Source organism: Coregonus lavaretus (assembly GCF_964263955.1).
Source record: "Coregonus lavaretus genome assembly, contig: HAP1_SCAFFOLD_1003, whole genome shotgun sequence".
Classification (NCBI taxonomy): Eukaryota; Metazoa; Chordata; class Actinopteri; order Salmoniformes; family Salmonidae; genus Coregonus; species Coregonus lavaretus.
Genome location: NW_028161048.1, coordinates 41,697 through 66,910, shown reverse-complemented (window position 1 = coordinate 66,910; position 25,214 = coordinate 41,697). Strand labels below are relative to the sequence as shown.

General features: G+C 40.3%; 1 protein-coding gene and 1 long non-coding RNA gene across 2 annotated transcripts; both read right to left on the bottom strand.

Moving 5' to 3' along the window:
- Nucleotides 1-300: 300 nt before the first annotated feature.
- Nucleotides 301-1,566, bottom strand: LOC311121157. The gene is made up of 3 exons (XR_014612243.1): nucleotides 1,414-1,566; nucleotides 1,080-1,239; nucleotides 301-809 (listed from the first exon to the last, which is right to left on the bottom strand). It is a non-coding gene; the product is annotated as an uncharacterized lncRNA (long non-coding RNA).
- An 18,217-nt stretch (nucleotides 1,567-19,783) lies between these two features.
- LOC311121160 (thiol S-methyltransferase TMT1A-like) lies at nucleotides 19,784-21,743 on the bottom strand. The gene is made up of 2 exons (XM_084195683.1): nucleotides 21,174-21,743; nucleotides 19,784-20,104 (listed from the first exon to the last, which is right to left on the bottom strand). The coding sequence occupies exons 1-2, from the start codon at nucleotides 21,666-21,668 to the stop codon at nucleotides 19,871-19,873; spliced, it is 729 nt and encodes a 242-aa protein (XP_084051809.1). The 5' UTR covers nucleotides 21,669-21,743; the 3' UTR covers nucleotides 19,784-19,870.
- Nucleotides 21,744-25,214: the final 3,471 nt, after the last annotated feature.

Sequence of the window (25,214 nt, the reverse complement as noted above, 5' to 3'; positions counted from 1 at the left end):
ATCTCACAGCAACAATGTTCACTGCAAATCAATCCATATGTATAGTACCTTAAACCACTATCACAATATCCATCTACTATGACAATGGTGAGATGATCTACAAAGTTGAAATTGCCTAATTTAAAATAACAACATTATCCTAGGGTCCATTCACAACTGTTGAACATTTATTTTGTACCAGCATTAAAAAAATCACAGTAAAGAAAAACAGTTTATGTCAAATAACATGTATTTATTAACTGGGGGGGAGAAGATATAATTACAAAATGAACACAAAACAACTAATTTTCGTGGCCGTCATCCACTCCCCAGTCTGTCCGGTGCATACTTTAGCACCAGTCCGAGGTCCCTCTACAATTGCACCTCCAGATGGGTCGGGTCTCTTTGCCGCCCGCTAGAGATATTCAGCCATGTTGGTTCCGACCTGTCTATTAGAGAATATGCTTATAATTAAATCATACATTGAATTCTGCCTACTGACAAGTATGAGTATCAGGGTTGGGGTCAATTTCAATTCCAGACAATTCAGGAAGCACACTAAAATTCAAATTATCGTCAATGCTTTTCAATGAGGACAATTTATAATTGGGTTTACTTTCTGAATTGACTGGAATTTAAATGGAATTGACCCAAACCCTGATGAGTAGACTTTAAATCATGTATGGAAACAGATTTGACTTTAACCCTGTTGCTGGGGTGCTTACTATGACCCAGCAACTGTGATTGGAATTTCCTCCATGGTCTTGGACCCGTTTTCACGTATCCACTAAGCCCTCTGGATGGCTGTCTTCTTTATGGGACATATGACTCTGTTATGGGCAAAAAGTATTTAATGTCAAGTAACATTTCACTTGGGAAATCCCTCTTTCCCTAAATATAGTGAGTTGTGTATATCAACAAAGTTGTAGCTGATGTGTGAAACTGTAGACCATCTGTGGCCTAATATCATTACACGTCTATTTGAATCAATTAAACCGCTCAGTAACAACAAATAACATAATTAATACAGACGATCTGGTCTGTACTAATATCTTGTGTGTGTGTGTGTATACACACACTCCATATACTGAAACATTTACCAGGCAAGACAGGACTCCTGCTTGGTCTGTCATCTTCGGCGGCTGCAGCTGTAGAGTTGAGCCATCCTGGTCTCCGATGCCGCTTTCTCAGGTTCCTGAGGCGTTCCTCAAAGAAGCCAGTAGAAGGACTGTGGCGTCATCTTTGGGTGTACCAAACATCCTTGAAGATAAGTCTTATTTTTTTAAAGACCCTTTGTGGTCAATATGGCTTGGTAAAATGTTGGTAAAACCAACCAAAAAGTATTACACCTTCAAGGGCTCCATTTTGGTGGAAATAGCAGAGCTCATGCATGTCAGATAATGCAGTGAGTTTCAAAATTAAAACCTAACTTACAGCCATTACCCTCTGAATCCTTGAGGCAAGTCTTTGTCTCAGATGTTGGGCTGAAAGAAAAGAGGGATAAACAGAAAAGACAACAATCAAAAGGTACAATCTTTACAAAATAATCACAAAGTCACAATTCCCGTCATGAGGACCATAATGATGTAACTACCAGTGGCGGCTCCTGAAAAAATTCTCAGGAGGGGCAATTTTTCTGATGATTTAGGTGACCTACACACATTTTAAAAAAGATATGTCCAGCAACAACATGAAGACAGGGGCAGCATATAAGTCAATACCAGAAGCATTTATTGACTGATCTGGGGAGATGGATTCCAGTTTCTGTGACAGATTATAAATAATCTCTGATGCCTTTGTTATATTAGCTTTTGGTTGAATGTACTGTCGTAGTAAATATATAATGTTATAGCTTGGTCTGACTAAAATCTTGTGCATGACCCATTTTGTGTTGGGCGTTTGTTTTCAATCAATGCTGTTCCTATCCTATAACAATGGACAAAAGAGTCCTATCTTGTCAGCCTTGTCAGCAGGTGGCCAAGGACAACACCCACGCCATAGGTCTCTCAGTTCTTCCAACTCACGAGTTCTTGCTCTGAGGACACACACACACACACACACACACACACACACACACACATCATCACTGATAACACACACACACACACACACATCATCACTGTTAAACACACACACACACACAAACAAAAATCCCCTCTCTTTAGGCTGAACATTTGAAGACAGAGAACCCGACTCAGAGCCAATGCAACAGTGGAGGGGACCTCGCCCAACTCATCAGGACCAATCAGAAGATCAGAACTACTAGATTCAACCTACATCATTTATTGTATAAAATGTCTGCACACAATGTTTTCGGGGCTCTCTTCAGATAGCTCCCTAAGAGTTTGACGAACGAGTCCGTGCACGCGATTCCAGATATCTTTACCTCTGAATAAACTGCCTTTATTATACCATATCCACCCTGTCCAAAGTCTCTACTTGGTCTCAGTTCTCCAGTAAACTTGTGATTATCAACAGTACACAACGGTAACAAACAATTGGGGGAACTCACGGGGCAGATAGTAAGGTCGCAGTGACACAGAAAGCAGTTCAATGTCGGGGGTACAGAGTCGCTCTCTTACCAGGATCGATTTTCCCTGTGACTGTGTCAGATCGCGGTCCGCTCTGACCAGGGTGAAGCCGGCCGGCTCCACTTCTCTGTCCGGGACTCTGTCATCCAGCCAAGTCTCCCAGCTGTATTGGATTCCGCTGCCAGCAGCGTTTTCATTATTTAGTCCGTTCGTAGCGGGTATGTACACGATCAACAAGATCAGTCCAAAACCCACCACTGGAAATCCATGGTTGGCAGAATGTTTGTAAACTAAGTGTACAAATTAAAAACATAAAATAACGCCACTAAGTGTACAAATTAAAAACATAAGATAACGCCACACTGCAGGTCGCAACAGAGACGCTGCTAGCCGCTATTTTCTTAGTTACGTTCATGGTTACGTCACGTATGACGAAAGCGCGTAAGTGCAAGCCCACAGACACCCATAGAGATTGTATTGAAAGCTTTGAAATTTGAAAAAAATAGATTTTACATGGGAGTCTATGACAGACTTCTGGGCGATTTTCAACATGACTGAAATCGCCCCAAAAACGGGCGGGGCCATTTGAAGCACGACTTTAGCCTGATTTGACATTTAGTGGCAGTCAGATCAGATTAGAACACTGATAACTACTGTTGCCGTGATATAATTGATTAGAAAAAAAATCCCTTCCTTTTCCCGTTTGGCAGTGCGTCGCCCATATCGCCCTATTGAACACACCACCCCTGGTAACTACTATATAATACGTTTCTCCAAACCTCTCGATGAGGTGTGAAATCAACACCCGGACCATGGACTGTGTCTGCTGGATTGAGATGCTTGGGGGGCAGGTAGCCTAGCAGTTAAGAGCGTTGGGCCTGTAACTGAAAAGTTGCTGGTTCGAATACCCAAGCCGACTAGGTGAAAAATCTGTTGACCTTGAGCAAGGCACTTAACCCGAATTGCACCTGTAAATGACTAAAATGTCATGCATAGACCTCCATTGAGGCTGAACACAATGGCTTTGCCCTCCAGTGCTGTCTGTGTTCAAAACAGTTCCATTTGAGTCTTACACATGCTCTGCAGCTAATAAGAAAACTTACAAATGATGCCACAACAGTTTGGTGTCTGTCTCTGGTGTTGGTTCTGCTGGTATATGATGCAGTGCCTTAAAGAAGAATAGAAAAAAGTAAATCAGTCACTGTTTCATATAGTCAAACTACAGTGCATTTGGAAAGTATTCAGACCCCTTGACCTTTTCCACATTTTGTTACATTACAGCCTTCTCCCTCATCAATCTACACACAATACCCCATAATGACAAAGAGAAAACAGGTTTTTAGAAAATATGACAAATGTATTAACAATAAAAAACAGAAATACCAAACTTCCTTTGACCCCAATTAGGCTAGATTATGTTATGTAATTATACTGTATGTTATGTACATCTAACATTTGTTGATCTACACCATACACTTGAATACAAGGTGTCAGGTCAGGTCCAAGCGACTAGTAAATTAGATGGTTAGTTCCAGGGATATTAATGCTGTACTCTTCTCGCTCAGTGCATTCGGAAAGTATTCAGACCCCTTGACGTTTTCCACTTTGTTACGTTAAAGTCTTATTCTAAAATTGATTAAATCGTTCCCCCCCCCCCTCATCTACACACAATACCCCATAACGACAAAGAAAAAACAGAATTTTTGACATTTTTGCAAATGTATAAGAAACTGAAATATTACATTTACATAAGTATTCAGACCCTTCACTCAGTCCTTTGTTGAAGCACCTTTGGCAGCGATTACAGCCTCAAGTCTTCTTAGGTATTATGCTACAAACATGGCACACCTGTATTTGGGGAGTTTCTCCCATTCTTCTCTGCAGATCCTCTCAAGCTCTGTCAGGTTGGATTGGGAGCGTCGCTGCACAGCTATTTTCCGGTCTTTCCAGAGATGTTCAATCGGCTTCAAGTCTGGCCTCTGGCTGTGCCACTCAAGGACATTCAGAGACTTGTCCCGAAGCCACTCCTGCGTTGTCTTGGCTGTGTGCTTAGGGTTGTTGTCCTGCTGTAAGGTGAACCTTCGCCCCAGTGTGAGGTCCTGAGCGCTCTGGAGCAGGTTTTCATCAAGGATCTCTTTACTTTGCTACGTTCATCTTTCCCTCGATCCTGACTAGTCTCCCAGTCCCTGCCGCTGAAAAACATCCCCACAGCATGATGCTGCCACCACCTTGCTTCACCGTAGGGATGGTGCCAGGTTTCCTCTAGACGTGATGCTTGGCGTTCAGGCCAAAGTGTTCAATCTTGGTTTCATCAGACCAGAGAATCTTGTTTCTTATGGTCTGAGAGTCCTGTAGGTGCCTTTTGGCAAACTGCAAGTGGGCTGTCGTGCCATTTACTGAGGAGTGGCTTCCGTCTGGCCACTCTACCATAAAGGCCTGATTGGTGGAGTGCTGCAGAGATGGTTGTCCTTCTGGAAGGTTCTCCCATCTCCACAGAGGAACTCTGGAGCTCTGTCAGAGTGACCATCGGGTTCTTGGTCACCTCCCTGACCAAGGCCCTTCTCCCCTGATTGCTCAGTTTGGCCGGGCGGACAGTTCTAGGAAGTTTTGGTTGTTCCAAACGTCTTGCATTTAAGAATGATGGAGGCCAATGTGTTATTGGGGACCTTCAATGCTGCAGAAATGTTTTGGTACCCTTCCCCAGATCTGTTTCTCGACACAATCCTGTCTTGGAGCTCTACGGACAACTCCTTCGACCTCATGGCTTAGTGTTTGCTCTGACATGCACTGTCAACTGTGGGACTTTTTCTAGACAGGTGTGTGCCTTTCCAAATCATGTCCAATCAATTGAATTTACCACAGGTGGACTCCAATCAAGTTGTAGAAATATCTCAAGGATGATCAATGGAAACAGGATGCACCTGAGCTAAATTTCGAGGGTCTGAATACTTTTGTAAATAAGGTATCTGTTTTTTATTTTTAATACATTTGCAATAATGTCTAAACCTGTATTCGCTTTGTCATTATGGGGTATTGTGTGTAGATTGATGAGGTAAAAATATTATTTAATACATTTTAGAATAAAGGCTGTAACGTCACAAAATATGGAAAAAGTCAAGGGGTCTGAATATTTTCCGAATGCACTGTATATTGTCTTTTGCTGTGTTTGCACTGACCCAATTATTATTATTTTGAATGATGATGTTGGAGGTCCCTTAGAGTGCAGGAAGTACACCGTTACCTGATACTGCCTCAGATCAACAGTCTAAACAAGTAGCCTTGCACAAGTGTGATGGAACGGCTCATAGGAGCTTAACTCCTGTAGTGGACAGCTTAATTCTACAACCTTGATTCTACAAGTGGACGCTAGTCTGTCGCAGGGCCTTCCCCCAATCTATCTCCTTAATGCTGTGGTGTATGAGGTCCCATTTTTACTGTCTTTGGTATGACTCGGCTGGGAATCGAACTACCAACCTTCCAATCTCAGGGCAAACACTAACCACAAGGCCATTGAGTTGGTTATATACTAAACTGTGACATGGCCTTTAATTTGTTCCATTTGCAGAACATATTCAGCTGAAATTAGAAAAACTAGTGTGTCATACCTTTGTTCATGAAACATGTTGAAAGTAAAAGATTGTGTGCTAGGCACAGTTCTGACTGAAACACAGCTTGAGAGAATTATCCACAGCCTTTGAGAACTATTCCAACCTAATGGCTGCGATATCTTCCCAGTTATAGTTGTATTTAGTCTGAGTTTGCTCCTGATTTGGGCATTGCAAGGTAGCTTTAGTAGCCATTTGTTTACACGCTCATGTTACTGGTAGGATATGAACCCCAGTCTCCCGCTCCGGAACCAAATGTCTTAACCATTAGACCCAAAAATATTTAGTCCTTGGCCAAGGGTGGTTTTAAGTCGCAGTCAGGGCTACTTCATCACTAGAGCATTATAACTCACATCTGCTACACTTATCCTATAAATGTTTTTCTAAAATCTGGCCTAAATGACAGCTGTGTTTCCCACTGTTGTCATTGTAATATCCTGTGTGTTACTGTCAAACCTTTTGGTTTTCAGGAGATCCAGGGCCAGAAGTATAGGCAAGAAATATATATAACCGTAAAAGCATTGTTTTTTTTCATGTTAACATCAGAAGCCTCCTCCCTAAGTTTGAGTTATTCACTGCGTTAGCACACTCCGCCAACCCTGATGTTCTAGCAGTGTCTGAATCCTGGCTTAGGAAGGCCACCAAAAATTCAGAAATGTCCATCCCCAACTACAACATTTTCCGTCTAGATAGAACTGCCAAAGGGGGTGGAGTTGCAATCTACTGTAGAGATAGCCTGCAGACCTCTACCATACTATCCAGGTCTGTGCCCAAACAGTTTGAGCTTCTAAAAAGAAAGGAGGACCAAGGCACTCTTCATTTAATTAATTAAAATGCCTTTATTAGTATGGCATGTTCAATAGAAACAAGATTTTTAAAAAATCCGACGTGTTTCGGCTGCATGGCCTTCGTCAGGGAGTACAAAGAAATAATACAATGTCCTCTTTTGAACAGCTTTTCCAATTAGCCCTAATTTGAAGAGCTGATTGGACACACCTAGTAAGCAATACTATACACATTAAAAAGTGAAATACTGTAACTATGTTATCATACAAATACAACTCCAACTAAGAAGTATCAGAACACTTAGAAAGGTAGTTCTAACCTTAAATATGACTGGGAAAAGTGTCCTAACATCAAACTAACTATGGAGTACAGCAAGGATAACATTACTTTTTTGGACCTCGACATTAGTAAAAATGACAAAGGTTGTTTGCACACATCAATCTTTAGGAAGCCTACAGATGGGAATACCATTCTGAGGGCAGACAGCTTTCACCCCAAAAGGCTAAAAGAGAATATTCCATATGGCCAATTCCAAAGAGTCCGCAGAATTTGCGATCAGGAAACAGACTACAGTGTCAAATCTGCTGAATTGGAGAATCTCTTCTTGAATCGGGGTTACAGCGTTCAGGTCCTGAAAGATGCAGGTATAAGAGCTGGATTACTTGACAGAGAGAACTTGTTGCGAAGGGGAGTGCCTCGTGATACATCAGAGAGAGTGTATTTTGTTACAAAATACAGCACTGAAGCAGAGAACATTAAAATAATCATTAAAAATAATTGGGGAATCATCCAAAGTGAGATGCTACTATGCCAAGTCTTTCCTGAGCCACCAGTCATAAAGCTTTAAGAGATGTCCTACCCTAAATGACAAATTAGTCCACAGTTATCTTCCGGGTGACTCTCAAAAAACTTGGCTTGACCACAAACCCAAGGGCTCTTTTGCCAGTGCAACCATTGCAGAAATATTGCACAGAAAAAGTATTTTGTTGACACAGCTTCCAAAATGGAGTATTACGTCAAGCATTTAATTAACTGCAAAACCACTCATGTCATCTATAGATTGGAATGTCCACAGTGCAAGGTGTTCTACATTGGACGGTCAAAGAGACGCCTTCAAGACTACTTAGCGGAACACAAGTACGCCATACGGGTAGGCAATGAAGACTACCCCATGGCAAGGCACTACAAGTCCTTACACCATGGTAACCCTGCCTCCCTACAAGCTATGGGTATTGATCATATTCCGGCCTCTATTAGAAAAGGGGACCGTCTGAAACAGTTAAACCAAAGGGAACGTTTTTGGATTTACAAACTACAGGCCACTAAATACCCTGGTTTAAATGAAGATATGGATTTCTCACCCTTCCTGTAGGGTTGTGATAGGTCTATTTGCTGTCATCTAGTGGACATTGTGCTCAATTGCCCTCAGCTATGTTTAGACTGTTGTTGTTCATGTTTTGCTGGTTTCTAGTGTACTATGGAATATATTGCTTTCTTATTTTTGACACTTTTCCCAGTCATATTTAAGGTTAGAACTACCTTTCTAAGTGTTCTGATACTTCTAAGTTGGAGTTGTATTTGTATGATAACATAGTTACAGTATTTCACTTTTTAATGTGTATAGTATTGCTTACTAGGTGTGTCCAATCAACTTTGTAACCACTCCCTCTTCAAATTAGGGCTAATTGGAAAAGCTGTTCAAAAGAGGACATTGTATTATTTCTTTGTACTCCCTGAGGAAGTCATGCAGCCGAAACGCGTCGGATAAAAAAAAAAATATTGTTTCTATTGAACATGCCATACTAATAAAGGCATTTTAATTAATTATATGAAGAGTGCCTTGGTCATCCTTTCTTTTTGATGACCAATTCACCCCTTTGACTAAAGAGCACCTTCTGTCTACCAACATTTACTATTGTGTACCTTAGTAGCGCTTCCCTTCCTACTAGTTTGAGCTCCTACTCCTAAAAATCCACCTTTCCAGAAATAAGTCTCTCACTGTTGCCGCTTGCTACAGACCCCCCTCAGCTCCCAGCTGTGCCCTGGACACCATATGTGAATTGATTGCCCCCCATCTATCCTCAGAGTTCGTACTGCTTGGTGACTTAAACTGGGATATGCTTAACACCCCGGCCATCCTACAATCCAAACTAGATGCCCTCAATCTCACACAAATTATCAAGGAACCTACCAGGTACAACCCTAAATCCGTAAACATGGGCACCCTTATAGATATCATCCTGACTAACTTACCCTCTAAATACACCTCCGCTGTCTTCAACCAGGATCTCAGCGATCACTGCCTTATTGCCTGCGTCCGTAACGGGTCAGCGGTCAAATGACCACCCCTCATCACTGTCAAACGCTCCCTAAAACACTTTAGCGAGCAGGCCTTCCTAATTGACCTGGCCCAGGTATCCTGGATGGATATCGATCTCATTCCGCCAGTAGAGGATGCCTGGTTGTTCTTTAAAAGTGCTTTCCTCTCAATCTTAAATAAGCATGCCCCATTCAAAAAATTCAGAACTAAGAACAGATATAGCCCCTGGTTCTCCTCAGACTTGACTGCCCTTGACCAGCACAAAAACATCCTGTGGCGTACTGCATTAGCATCGAATAGTCCCCGCGATATGCAACTTTTCAGGGAAGTTGGGAACCAATATACACAAGCAGTTAGGAAAGCAAAGGCTAGCTTTTATAAACAGAAATTTGCATCCTGTAGCACTAACTCCAAAACGTTTTGGGACACTGTAAAGTCCATGGAGAATAAGAGCACCTCCCCCCAGCTGCCCACTGCACTGAGGCTAGGAAACACTATCACCACCGATAAATCTACAATAATCGAGAATTTCAACAAGCATTTTGCTACGGCTGGCCATGCTTTCCACCTGGCTACCACTACCCCGGTCACCAGCTCTGCACCCTCCGCTGCAACTTGCCCATATCGAATCACACCGTACCTTCTCCGCTATGCAATCTGGTTTTCAAAGCTGGTCATGGGTGCACCTCAGCCACGCTCAAGGTCCTAAACAATATTATAACCGCAATCGATAATAGACAGTACTGTGCAGCCGTCTTCATCGACCTGGCCAAGGCTTTCGACTCTGTCAACCACCGCATTCTTATTGACAGACTAAATAGCCTTGGTTTCTCAAATGACTGCCTCGCCTGGTTCACCAGCTACTTCTCAGATAGAGTTCAATGTGTCAAATCTGAGGGCCTGTTGTCTGGACCTATGGCAGTCTCTATGGGGGTGCCGCAGGGTTCAATTCTTGGGCCGACTCTTTTCTCTGTGTATATCAATGATGTCGCTCTTGCTGCTGGTGATTCTCAGATCCACCTCTACGCAGACGACACCATTTTGTATACATCTGGCCCTTCATTGGAAACTGTGTTAACAAACCTCCAAACGAGCTTCAATGCCATACAACACTCCTTCCGTAGCCTCCAACTGCTCTTAAACACAAGTAAAACTAAATGCATGCTCTTCAATCGAACGCTGCTGGCACCCGCCCACCGGACTAGAATCACTACTCTCGATGGGTCTGACCTAGAGTATGTGGACAACTACAAATACCTAGGTGTCTGTAGACTGTAAACTCTCCTTCCAGACTCACATTAAACATCTCCAATCCAAAGTTAAATCCAGAATCGGCTTCCTATTTTGCAACAAAGCCTCCTTCACTCATGCTGCCAAACATGCCCTGGTAAAACTGACTATCCTACCGATCCTTGACTTCGGCGATGTCATTTACAAAATAGCCTCCAACACTCTACTCAGCAAATTGGATGTAGTCTATCACAGTGCCATCCGTTTTGTCACCAAAGCCCCATATACTACCCACCACTGTGTCCTGTACGCTCTTGTTGGCTGGTCCTCACTACATATTCGTCGCCAAACCCACTGGCTCCAGGCCATCTATAAATCACTGCTAGGCAAATCCCCGCCTTATCTTAGCTCATTGGTCACCATAGCAACACCCACACGTATTATGCGCTCCAGCAGGTATATCTCACTGGTCATCCCCAAAGCCAACACCTCCTTTGGCCGCCATTCCTTCCAGTTCTCTGCTGCCAATGACTGGAACGAACTGCAAAAATCTCTGAAGCTGGAGACTCTTCTCTCCCTCACTAACTTTAAGCATCAGTTGTCAGAGCACCTTACCGATCACTGCACCTGTACACAGCCAATCTGAAATTAGCCCACCCAACTACCTCATCCCCATATTGTTATTTATTTTGCTCATTTGCACCCCAGTATCTCTATTTGCACATCATCTCTTGCACATCTATCATTCCAGTGTTAATACTAATTGTAATTATTTTGCACTATGGCTTATTTATTGCCTTACCTCCATAACTTGCTACATTTGCACACACTGCACACATTTTATATTTTCTGTTGTATGTTTTGTTTTACCCCATATGTAACTCTGTTGTTGTTTTTAATCGCACTGCTTTGCTTTATCTTGGCCAGGTCGCAGTTGTAAATGAGAACTTGTTCTCAACTGGCTTACCCGGTTAAATAAAGGTGAAATAAAATTAAAAATTAAAAAATATGACTTTTAAAATGCGATTACTTTTTGTAGATTAAAGGTTTTTTAAATAGTGGTACAGTCTGCAGCCTTTTAGTAAAATGGCTGATACGGCCCCCAGGTGCCAAATCTGGGGTGGCTCCATGTCTACATCTTCTCAGGGTCCATAAACCTGTTCCAAATTGTACTGCTCTTCTGAATTGTAAAATAATGGTAGGCCAACCGTTGGTGGACATTTTGAAAAATGACTGCCATGCTCCCGCCAGGGTCCAAATCTAGAATGGCTTTATATCTGAATCTTTTCAGGTGTGCAGGTAGCCTAGTGGTTAAGAGTGATGGGCCAGTAACTGAAAATCTGTTGATGTGCCCTTGAGGAATGCACTTAACCCTAATTGCTCTTCTAAAATGTAATGATTTTACATAAACACCAAATTTGCACAGAGATAGATTTATCACAAAATGCACAATTGTTCCTTATTTTCCATTTTAGAAGCTTGATGGGAAGATTCAGGGCCATGCATAGACCTTTTGGGGGGCATGTGCTCAAAAAAAAAAAAAGATGGATGATAAACGAAGGCCTAATCTGTTTTTGGCAGGCAAAACAGGAGGAAATTAAACAAATTATTTCTGGCCACTAATCTGGATATGCGCACCAGCCTTTGCGCGCCAATGCTGATGACTGGCCATTGACATTGACCAACAATCAAGACGCGCGGCACAACTTTCGATTGTAAAAGCATAGATGAGAATTTAATGATGACTTGCGGGCAATGAGTTCAGAACAACGACAAAAAATGTATACAAAAAATACATAATTGGGGGTCAAATTAATACAGTTGGTCTAATTTACTTGAAACGAAAGTCTACTGAATTGAGACTTTGTCCTTGTTTCTTGGCTATTTACATTGTTTTGTTCACAAGCTAAGTTGATTTTCTATATTTGAGTTTCGACTGCTAAGGAAGAGAAGACAACGCTTCTACTAGTTACAATCAATCTCACAGGCACAAACATGACTCGAGTCGCACTACCACGGTAACCTCCCGCCCTTAAAGGGGCAGGTGAAATGTTTTGTCTCGGCAGTGATATGTTGGTTAAAAGACACAAGTCATAAAACATTGAGTTATTCAATTTACCATATTAGTTACTTCTTACTAGTAATACACTTATTGTTTTATACACTTATTGTTTTAGAAACATTACAAAGCATACTCAGTTTTTTTGTGTTTTGTTGGTGTAATTTTAATCTACCTGCCACAGTAGCTGGTGGGCTAAAAAGTTAATGCTATGCCCTGATGTGTGGTTTGATCATGAAAGTGACCCGTGGGGCCTCAATGTGTCTAAACTGGATCTTTATTCCACATTTTGTTGTGTTACAGACTGAATTAAAAATGGATTCAATATTTTTCCCCCACACAATACCCCATAATGACAAAGTGACATTTATTCTTTAGAAATCGTTGCTAATTTATTGAAAATGAAATTCAGAAATATATCTAACATGGCAGCGATTACTCCTGTGAGTCTTTCTGTGTAAGTCTCTAAGAGCTTTGCACACCTAGATTGTACAATATTTGTACATTATTGTTTTCAAAATTATTCAAGCTCTGTCAAGTTGGTTGTTGATCATTGCTAGACAGCCATTTTCAAGTCTTGCCATAGATTTTCAAGCCGATTTAAGTCAAAACTGTAACTAGGCCACCCAGGAACATTCAATGTCGTCTTGGTAAGCAACTCCAGTGTATATTTGGCCTTGTGTTTTGGTTATTGTCCTGTTGAAAGGTGAATGTCTCCCAGTGTCTGTTGGAAAGCCACCTGAACCGGGTTTTCTACAGGGCTTGACATTAACTTTTTTAGCAACTTGTCCTTCGGCCAAGTAGGACCCCTAGTCAAAAAATCCTATAGGATTCCAATTAAAAAAAAACTATTAGAATCCAATAGAAAAGCCTATCTGATTTTGGAACCTATCCTATATAATTGTATCCTATAGGATAGAATCAATCCTATTAGGACCTATCCTATAGGACTGGTTCCAAAATCTGATTGGGTTTTTCTATTGGATTCTTGTATTGGAATCATATAGGATAGAATCCCATAGGAGTCCAATAGGACTGGTTTCAAAATCTGATAGGATTGAATCCCTCCCATATGGTGGTGGTGTGTTGAAGAGGTTGAGAACCTCAGGGAATTATCACTGGTGTGAGTAGGCAAAAAGATGGAGATTGTGCTCCAGAGAGACACGGGAGAAAGACTGTTCCTCAGTTTACTGTTCTTCAATCTTGATTGCAGTTTAACATAAAATGTTCAGGTTTCTGTGCCATATTTATCTGTGAAATTGTCCAATAAAGCTACATATTAGATTATTTGCACTAATTTCCTGTATGTGGACAGTATGTGTTACTACATTACACAACCTCAAGTTTTGACCACATCGAATTGAGGGCAATTACACATCCTTTTTACGTCAGATTAGTGATGTTAATATAAACGTTTATAGTTATCACAATGACACAAAATTGATTGCTTAAAACAGATCAATATCATTGGTTTTGTACTGTTGATTTTGACGGTCTTAGAATTCTACTATAATTTTAAAACTCAAATGGCAGTGAAAATTCAGGGTGCTCTCTGTATAAAAGTTGCAGTCTCACACCAATACATGGATTTGAGAGTCAAAGTATCACTCAAACAACAGCCAACTCGTCACTTGATATCCTATGGCGGATCGTGATTAAATTACAAAGCAACTGATTTGTTCCCCGTTTCAGCAGCCTCACAAAACTTCCATTTGACATTCTAGAATGTATGTAGATTACCGTCTTTAGCAAATTCTCTTCTAACCAGTGCCTTTATAAAGTATTCACACCCCTTGACTTTTTCCACATTGTTGTGTTACAGCCGGAATTTAAAATTGATTAAATTGAGATTGTGTTACTGGCCTACACACAATACCCCATAATGTCAAAGTGGAAATGTTAGAAATTTGTTCAAATTAATTAAAAATGTAATGTTGAAATGTCTTGTATCAATAAGTATTCAACCCTTTGTTATGACAAGCCTAAACAAGTTCAGAAGTAAAAATGTGTTTAACAAGTCACATAAGTTGCATGGACTCACTCTGTATGCAATAATAGTATTTAACCTGACTACCACATCTCTGTACCCCACACATACAATTATCTGTAAAAAGTGAATTTCAAACACAGATTCAATCACAAAGAACAGAGAGGTTTTCCAATGCCTCACAAAGAAGGGCACCTCTTGGTAGATGGATTTTTAAAAGAAGCAGACATTGAATATCCCTTTGAGCATGGTGAATTATTAATTACACTTTGGATGGTGTATCAATACACCCAGTCACTACAAAGATACAGGTGTCCTTCCTAACTCAGATGTTGGAGAGAAAGGAAACCGCTCAGGGTTTTCCCCATGAGGCCAATGGTGACTTTAAAACAGTTACAGTTTAATGGCTGTGATAGGAGAAAACTGAGGACGGATCAATAACATTGTAGTTACTCCACAATACTAACCTAATTGACAGAGTGAAAAGAAATCCTGTACAAAATAAAAATATTCCAAAACATGCATCCTGTTTGCAACAAGGCACTAAAGTAATACTGCAAAAAAAAAAAGTGTCAAAGCGATTAACTTTCTTTCCTGAATACAAAGTGTTATGTTTGGGGCAAAACAATACAACACATTACTGAGTGGTGGTGGGATCATGTTATGGGTATGCTTGTAATCGTTAAGGACTGGGGAGTTTTTCCGGATAAAAAATAAACGTAATGGAGCTAAGCACAGGCAAAATCCTAGAGGAAAACCTGGTTCCGTCTGTTTTCCACCAGACACTGGGAGATGAATTCACCTTTCAGCAGGACAATAACCTAAAGCATAAGGCCAAATCTGCACTGGAGTTGCTTTCCAAGAAGACAGTTCCTGAGTAGTCGAGTTACATTTTTGAATCTATGGCAAGATTTGAAAATGGTTGTCTAGAAATGATCAACAACCAATTTGACAGAGCTTGAAGAATTTTGAAAAGAATAATGGGCAAATATCATTCAATCCAGGTGTGCAAAGCTCTTAGAGACTTACCCAGAAAGACTCAAAGCTGTAATAGCTGCCAAAGGTGATTCTTACATGTATTGACTCAGTGGTGTGAATACTTATGTAAATGACATATTTCTGTATTTACAGAAATATGTGGCAACAGTTTGGGGAAGTCCCTTTCCCATTTCAGCATGACAATGCCCCAGTCCTAGCAGCAATGTTCCAACATCTAGTGGAAAGCCTTCTCAGAAGAGTGGAGGCTGTTATAGCAGCAAAGGGGGGGACCAACTCCATATTAACGCCCATGATTTTGGAACGAGAAGTTCGACGAGCAGGTGTCCACATACTTTTGGTGTATATATATTATATATATATATATATATATATATATATATATATATATATATATATATATATATATATATATATATATTTTTTTTATTGACCATATTAAATTAGCATCATTGTAATTGCGCACACATTGATGTCAGACATGCAACTACCCCAATGCTCTGTTGCTGATGACTGGGATGAATGCAGGAGCAGATTTCAGGAGCAGGACAAGACACCCCCTTTTTGACTGATGACTGATATAACGGCATGTATGTGATAGGCCCATCTGGCTTATATGATTATGATGGTCATAATGCTTCTTGACAGTGTCATAAAGTGTATTTTCTTAGTCCAAGTAAAATGACCCAGGATGTGTTTGGGGAAGGCCCTTTCCTGTTTCAGCATGACAATGCCCCAGTGCAAAAAGCGAGGTCCATACAGAAATGGTTTGTCGAGATCGGTGTGGAAGAACTTGACTGGCCTGCACAGAGCCCTGACCTCAAACCCATCGAACACCTTTTGGATGAATTGGTACGCCGACTGCAAGCCAGGCCTATTCGCCCAACATCAGTGCCCGACCTCACTAATGCTCTTGTGGCTGAATGGAAGCAAGTCCCCACAGCAATGTTCCAACATCTAGTGGAAAGCCTTCCCAGAAGAGTGGAGGCTGTTATAGCAGCAAAGGGGGGGGGGACCAACTCCATATTAACGCCCATGATTTTGGAACGAGAAGTTTGACGAGCAGGTGTCCACATACTTTTGGTCACGTAGTGTATATGCCATTGTAAGTACTTAAAAAAAAAAAAACACTTGGTGGTATGCTGTGCCAGGTAGCCTCTGAAGCTAAGCAGGGTTGGTTCTGGTCAGTCCCTGGATGGGAGACCAGATGCTTCTGGAAGTGGTGTTGGAGGGCCAGTATGAGGCACTCTTTCCTCTGGTGTAAAAAAAATATCCCAGGGCAGTGATTGGGGACATTGCCCTGTTTAGGGTGTGAACTTTTGGATGGGACGTTTAAATAGGTGTCCTGACTCCCATGGCACTTATCGTAAGAGTAGTGGCGTTAACCCCGGTGTCCTGGCTAAATTCCCAATATGGTCATCTAATCATCCCCAGCTTCCAATTGGCTCATTCATCCCCTATAACTATTCCCCAGGTTAAATGAGAACGTGTTCTGATTCAACTTACCTAGTAAAATAAGGGTTATAAAGTTACACTGAATACATACACTACCAGTCAAAAGTTTGGACACACCTACTCATTCAAGGGTTTTTCTTTATTTCTACAATGTAGAATAATAGTGAAGACATCAAAACTATGAAATAACACATGGAATCATGTAGTAACCAAGTGTTAAACAAATCAAAATATATTTTATATTTGAGATTCTTCAAATAGCCACCCTTTGCCTTGATGACAGCATTATCTCTACATCAAGAGGTAGTCACCTGAAATTAACAGGTGTGCCTTCTTAAAAGTTAATTTGTGGAATTTCTTTCCTTCTTACTGCGTTTGAGCCAATCAGTTGCGTTGTGACAAGGTGGGGGGGGGGGGCTATTTGAAGAATCTCAAATATAAAATATATTTTGATTTGTTTAACACTTGGTTACTACATGATTCCATGTGTTATTTCATAGTTTTGATGTATAGAAGATAGCCCTATTTGGTAAAAGACCAAGTCCATATTATGGCAAGAACAGCTCAAATAAGCAAAGAGAAACGACAGTCCATCACATGAAGGACAGTCAATACGGAAAATGTCAAGAACTTTGAAAGTTTCATTAAGTGCAGTCGCAAAAACAATCAAGCGCTATGATGAAACTGGCTCTCATGAGGACCGCCACAGGAAATGAAGACCCAGAGTTCATTAGAGTTACCAGTCTCAGAAATTGCTGCCCAAATAAATGCTTCACAGAGTTTAAGTCACAGACACGTCTCAACATCAACTGTTCAGAGGAGACTGTGTGAATCAGGCCTTCATGGTCGAATTGCTGCAAAGAAACCACTACTAAAGGACACCAATAAGAAGAAGAGACCTGCACGGGCCAAGAAACACGAGCAAAGGACATTAGACCGGTGGAAATGTGTCCTTTGGTCTGGAGTCCAAATGTGAGATTTTTGGTTCCAACTGCCGTGTCTTTGTGAGACGCGGTGTGGGTGAACGGATGATCTCCGCATGTGTAGTTCCCACCATAAAGCATGGAGGAGGAGGTGTTATGGTGCTTTGCTGGTGACACTGTCTGTGATTTAATTAGAATGCAAGGCACACTTAACCAGCATGGCTACCACAGCATTCTGCAGCGATACGCCATCCCATCTGGTTTGGGCTTAATGGGACTATCATTTGTTTTTCAACAGGACAATGACCCAACACACCTCCAGGCTGTGTAAGGGCTATTTTACCAAGAAGGAGAGTGATGGAGTGCTACATCAGATGACCTGGCCTCCACAATCCCCCGACCTCAACCCAATTGAGATGGTTTGGGATGAGTCGGACGGCAGAGTGAAAGAAAAGCAGCCAACAAGTGCTCAGCATATGTGGGCACTCCTTCAAGACTGTTGGGAAAGCATTCCAGGTGAAGCTGGTTGAGAGAATGCCAAAAGTGTGCAAAGCTGTCATCAAGGCAAATTTGAAGAATCTCAAATATAAAATATATTTTGACTTGTTTAACACTTTTTTGGTTACTACATGATTCCATATATGTTATTTCATAGTTTTGATGTCTTCACTATTACTCTACAATGTAGAAAATAGTAAAAATAAAGGAAAACCCTTGAATGAGTAGGTGTGTCAAAACTTTTGACTGGTACTGTAGGTGTCAACAATACTTTTCAAACAGTTGCTGGGATAGGCCTAAGACCAGAGATTGTTGTCAAACTTTACTTTAACCTCTATGGGATCGGTGTCCCGTATATGGGACGGTTGAGCTAACGTGCGCTAATGTGATTAGAAAACTTTCCAGGACATAGACATGTCTTATATGGGCAGAAAGCTTAAATTCTAACTGGACTGTCCAATTTACAGTAGCTATTACAGTGACAAAATACCATGCTATTGTTTGAGAATGCACAACAACAACAAAAACGTATCACGGCAACTGGTTTGATACATTCACCTCTGAAGGTAAATAATGTACTTACATTCAGTAATCTTTCTCTGATTTGTCATCCTAAGGGTCCCAGAGATAAAATGTAGCATAGTTTTGTTTGATACAATCAATTTTTATATTCAAATGTAGGAACTGGGTTCTACAGTTTGAACCCCTGCTGTCTCTGGCTCCACACCCACCCCGCCCGGCCATCTAGATGTGTGAAAGTTAGTGTATAAGCTAAAGATCCATCATGTATGACATTCCTGGCAGTGTGTAAACTTACATTTTGTATTACCATATCATTTTTTTATGTTCTCTATAGTTATGTACTTGAAAATGTATCATTTGACCAATTCGGCACATTTGGGCCGACTTGATACAAAATAGTCCAGTTTTGCAATGCTTCACTGGATCAACCTGAGACTTTGCACACACTACTGCCATCTAGTGGCCAAAATCTAAATTGCGCCTAAACTGCAATATTACATTGTGGCCTTTCTCTTGCATTTCAAAGATTCTGTAACAAAAAAATAAATAGAAAACGCATGTTTTTTTTTGTTTGTATTATCTTTTACCAGATTTAATGTGTTATATTCTCCTATAGTAATTTCACATTTCCACAAACTTCAAAGTGTTTCCTTTCAAATGGTATCAAGAATATGCATATCCTTGCTTCAGGTCCTGAGCTACAGGCAGTTAGATTTGGGTATGTCATTTTAGACAACATTTTTTTTTAAAAGGGTCCGATCCTTAAGACGTTAAAGAAAAGAGAAACACGCACTCTTGCTTATCACTTATTATATTAAAGCTTACATAGCTTAAACATAACTTTAAAAAAAATACGTGATACAAGCAAGAGCACTGTGCAGGTTTCTCTTTTCTTTAAACTGTCATCACATTATTCCCACATACTTGCAATGAGATAACTCCGATGTGCAAGTGCTTTTTAGATTTTTTTAGTCAAACTTTACTTGACAGCATAGCCTATAATATGTGGTTTGATCATGAAGTTGAGCGGTGCCTCGATGTGCCTCAGTTTGAGCTCAGAGAACCCAGCAGTCTCCAGATCTTTCCATGTCGCCCTAACTACTTCACATCCATCCCCAAAGTAGTACCATATCGGCTGGAGGACGTGCTGGAAGAAGTATGTCCAAGAGGATGGGTCCGCCACTACATGCTCCAAAAAGTACAGAGCACCACCCTGTTGGACATTGAAACAACAAAAGTTACCACCTTCAGTCCATACCACTGTTTAGTAGAAAGTAACTGACTATTTAGTTGAAACTTATAAACATGACAGTCTTCTAAAACTAGTCACAGTAGGGCATTTATGTTTAGTGATTCAAGTGCCTGCACAGTGGTGTATTCATTACCCACTAGCTCGTGTAGTTTCTGATGATTCAATCAACTAAATTGAATGAGTTACAGTGTAGCTATATTGCATACGTTTGGTGGCTGCTATAGCTCACTGCAACTTCCCAGCTATCAGCTATAGCCTAATATTCATAAGAAAGTAGTTTCAATCATTAAGACTACACAATCTACACAGTAAGCCCTAACAATAGTGGAGACCTCAGTTATACACAGTGTACAAAACATTTGGAACACCTTCTTAGTATTGAGTTGCTCCCCCTTTTGCCCTCAGAACAGCCTCAATTCGTCAGGCCATGGACTCCACCAGGTGTCGAAAGCATTCCACAGTGATGCTGGCCCATGTTGACTCCAATGCTTCCCACAGTTGTGCCAAGTTGGCTGGATATCCTTTGGGTGGTGGACTATTGTTGTTACACACGGGAAACTTGAGCGTGAAAAAACAGCAGCGTTGCAGTTCTTGACACTCAAACCAGTGCGCTTGGCACCTACTACCATACCCCGTTCAAAGGCACTTAAATATTTTGTCTTGCCATTCATTCTTAATGGCACATATACACAATCAATGTCTCAATTGTCTCAAGGCTTAAAAATCCTTATTTAAAAATCCATCTACACTGACTGAAGTGGATTTAACAAGTGACATCAATAAGGGATCATAGCTTTCACCTGGTCAGTCTGTCATGGAAAGAGCAGGTGTTCCTAATGTTTTGTATACTCAGTGTATAATCTCTGTTGACAGCAGCGCGTTAATGACATTTCTCTGAAAAACATAATTTAACTACGCTGAAAGCTGAGACCATGGCCAATATTTTCAATTTGGGAATGGATGTATTGTTTCCTTTCCCCATGGATAAGCGCTCAAATGTTTCTACTATAAATAAGAAAAATCAACTTACAGGCCTTAGTATGCGATGCGCCTCCTGCAATGTTCGCGGTATGTCGTTGACAGAACACAGCACAAGCGTGCAGACCACAACGTCCACGGAGTCATCTTTCACTGCCCCCATGTCCTCTCCCGAAGCGACCACAAAGCTTTCAAATATTAGGTGATCATTGACAGTCAGGTTCTTTTGTAGATACTTCTCGAAGTGAGGATTGGGGTCGGTGCAAACCACCTTGCAACCAGACGGGTAGAATTCAAAGTTAGCCCCGCTTCCGCAACCAATCTCCAAAATGCGAAGCGGGCCATTGCCTTTGGTGAACTCTGAGAGATTGCTGAAAAGATCCTTCTTTTTGTCGTTCATTTTCTTGTTGTAGGTCGAAGATATCTTGTACATTAGAAATGGAAAGACACGCTTGTAGATGCCATACATGCCAACCACCTCCATTAATTGGAGGGGCAACGTTACTGCCTTGAAAATAAGCGTAAAGAAATTCATTAAAAAAGTCATTTTGCGTTTGTTGAGTCCTGATCAACTGCAGAAGCTGATATAGTCCAAATAATGTGTTGTGTCAAGCTCTTCTTCTTCTTTGTCTTCTTCTTCTTCTTCTGTGGATTTTTTATGACGGTTGGCAACCAATTTTAAGGTGCATTACCGCCACCAACTGGACTGGAGTGTGGACCAGAAACTGGAAGGTCAAAATCCTACCCAATATTCTCGTCTCCCTAAGGAAACGAAATACATAATTAAAAACTATATCCCCTGAAGATTTCCCCAGAAGTTCAGTTAATCTTGGCTCTTCAACCCAATAAGTCCTCAAATCTAATAACAATCGCTCCCTTTCCCTCCCATATTTCTGGCACTGAAATATACTGAACAAAAATAAAACTCACCATGCAACAATTTCAAAGATTTTACTGAGTTACAGTTCATATAAGGAAATCAGTCAATTGAATTAAATCTATTATGCCCTAATCTATGGATTTTACATGACTGGGCAGGGGTGCAGCCATGGGTGTGCCTTGGAGGGCATACAGTGCATTCGGTCATAACCATGACATAATATGTCATAACGGCTGACATAACCTGTCATAATATGCTCATAACACTGTCATGACCCATATATTTACACCTGTTGTGACATATAGTATATTATTTTATTTTATGGCTGGTTATGATACCTACATAAGAGTGTCAAAACCCAGATTTATTCAAATTAGTTTTTTACCTGCCAAGAAGTTTCCTTTCGTTTGAAAGTTTGTTTCTTAAATCCTTTGATGTTGTTGTTGTTGTAATGAATTCTTTACAGTCATGATTTTTTAAATTACATTTGACATAACTTGTAGAAAATACACTTTATCACACTGTCATGAAGCATTATGACCATCCTGTGTCACTTTACTTGGACTAAGAAAATACACTTTATGAAACTGTCAAGAAGCATTATGACCATAATAATCATATAAGCCAGATAGGCCTATCACGTACTCCAGTAAGTGAACGTGTCAATTGAATAGTATAAAGGCACCTTATCTTCTGAAATGCATTAGCTACTATTGCCCATTTCCCCTTATGCTTTGCTCTGTTTGTTCATGCCAGTATGCCAGCCAGGTGTGACAAGGCTTGCTCTCTAGCCAACTGAACAGAGGGGAATTATCAATGCTGTCATTGAAATCTCCCTCTTTTAAATGACTAACTTATTGCGTCAGCTCTCTGCCGATGACCATTATACTGACTGCTGTGCACTTTGCTCCTACCTTAGCTGTCTTTGCCTATCTTGTATATCTGTCTGCGTAGCTGTCTTTCATGATGTTACAGGAATGGTATGGCTGTTGTTATGTGAGCATAGGTTCACTTTAAACCCATATTAGTTTAGAAGCAGTGTACACACATCAGGTAACTTGCAGGTGCAGGACTTCTTTCATCACATACACCTATTAACACACAGCAAGTGAAACATTCTGTTTATTTTGAGAGTGCATCATTTTAAATGTAAAGATATTAAACCAAAATGTATCTGTAAACCTGGTGTTGATTTGTTAGTTTGCATAAACAAACACATTGGTCTGGGGAAACACTTTTAGAAAAATTAAAGATGCTACCTACCATACTTTCACATGATGTGTGATCTGTGACAAATAAAAACTCAACATCCCATCTGTGACTCAAACCTAGGCTTGCCTGCTTATTATTGTACAGAACCAGTCAAAGTTATACATGTGATAAATTCGTAATACTTCACAGGTCTTCTGCAGAAAGATTATTCAGCCTTTGGAAGTTGTGTCATGGAATGACAGAGTGGACACAGACAGCCCATCACTACCACTGTCAAATTCAACACACCAGACCAGCGCCAGCCACCCAGCAGTACAGTAAGGGCTTTCTTTAAATCAAATAATCAGAATAGTGATAGGAAATGTTCAAAATCTGTATTATTGTCAGTGTTATTATTGCTAATTTTAATGTACTGTAGTGATTGTACAATGTAGGCTAGACTATTTGTTTTTTTACATTTACGTAATTTAGCACACACTCTTATCCAGAGCAACTTACAGTGGTACGTACAGACATTTTCATATGTCAAATCAATGGCCAGGAGAAAACTCCAAAGTAATCATACCTAACATTTTTGTCTGATAAGGTGGTCAGAAAATACTCTTGTCCCAGACTAAGATGTATAATTTCCTGACCAGGAAAAACTCACTGGCCCTGCACATGTCATGCAGACACAGCACATTGCTCATTGGATAGAAAGGGCCCATTAGTGAGTTTATTTCCACTAGATGGCAGTGGTCCTCTTCTCCTAGTATTCTGAGCCTCCATTCTCCCTGAAGAACAACCAGCTTGTTGCACTAGAATTTGGTTACAAAGAGGTGATCTCATCAGATGAATACACACTCTATTTTATGCAATACAGACAACTTTATTAGGTGAGAGATATTGACAATGTTGAGTTAAAGATGTGAGAGTAAATTTTATGCACAAGTAAGTAACAAAAGCAATAGCATTAAGAAAATAACATTGTTACACTGAACAGGTGTTGATAATACTTTTCAGCCAGTGGGCTGGGATATGCCTAAACCCAGAGAATGTAGTTTCTGACTTTACTTGACAGCACAACCCATAATGTATTGTTTGATCATTAAGTTTATTGGTGCCTCAATGTCTCCTTGTATTGTTAATTGTTTTGGATATTGTCTTGGTCTAGGCCTATATGATCAGGACAATTTTTTAAATAAGATAATATTAAACCTTTTTTAACATTTAACCTGTCTTCTTTTGAGATTAAAGTCTTATTTACTTCAAGATATGAATTGCCACAATGATGTTTGTTCTTCAAATTATGTATTTTATTAAAAATGAAAAATGAAGTATCTTGACAAATACATTAAATGTTTAGTTTTTCCAGGTTTATGCTTATTTTTTATGTTTTTTGCTCTCAACATTCATTTTTTTAATTAGAAAAACAACAAAATTGGATGTTCTAAATCCATAACAATGCTTAAACCACATCAGGAGACCACTTTTGAGGTCTGGAAAAAAACTAGATACATTTTTATTTTGGGATGTAGTTAGCATCATCGCTAATGGCTACACGAAGTGGTAAACACTCGCACCACACACACATAGACAGGGGCATTCTCGTTGCCTCTTCAGAAAGTTGCAGGAAATTCGAATCACTGATACATTCTGTTCATGTCTTATGAACTAAACTTGGGCAAATTAATACATTTTCAATACATTAGTTGATTCCCTACTAAGGTCAATACATGTTTTAATATTTTTTAATGCCTGGATTCTGTGAGGGCCCTAATTATCATATTTGGACCAGAATGAGGCTCTCCACTAGATTAGATTAGATATTTCTATATTGTCTGATTTTCACAGATATTTACTTTACATACAAGAAAATCCACTGCGATATGGTGAGACATGGCATAGGCGAGACATAACATCAAACATACACATTCATGAAAAAATTAAACAAGAATGACAGCTTAAGGACTCTTACCCCTCCCTTCCACATTACAATGCTGTCCCTCCTATACTCAATGT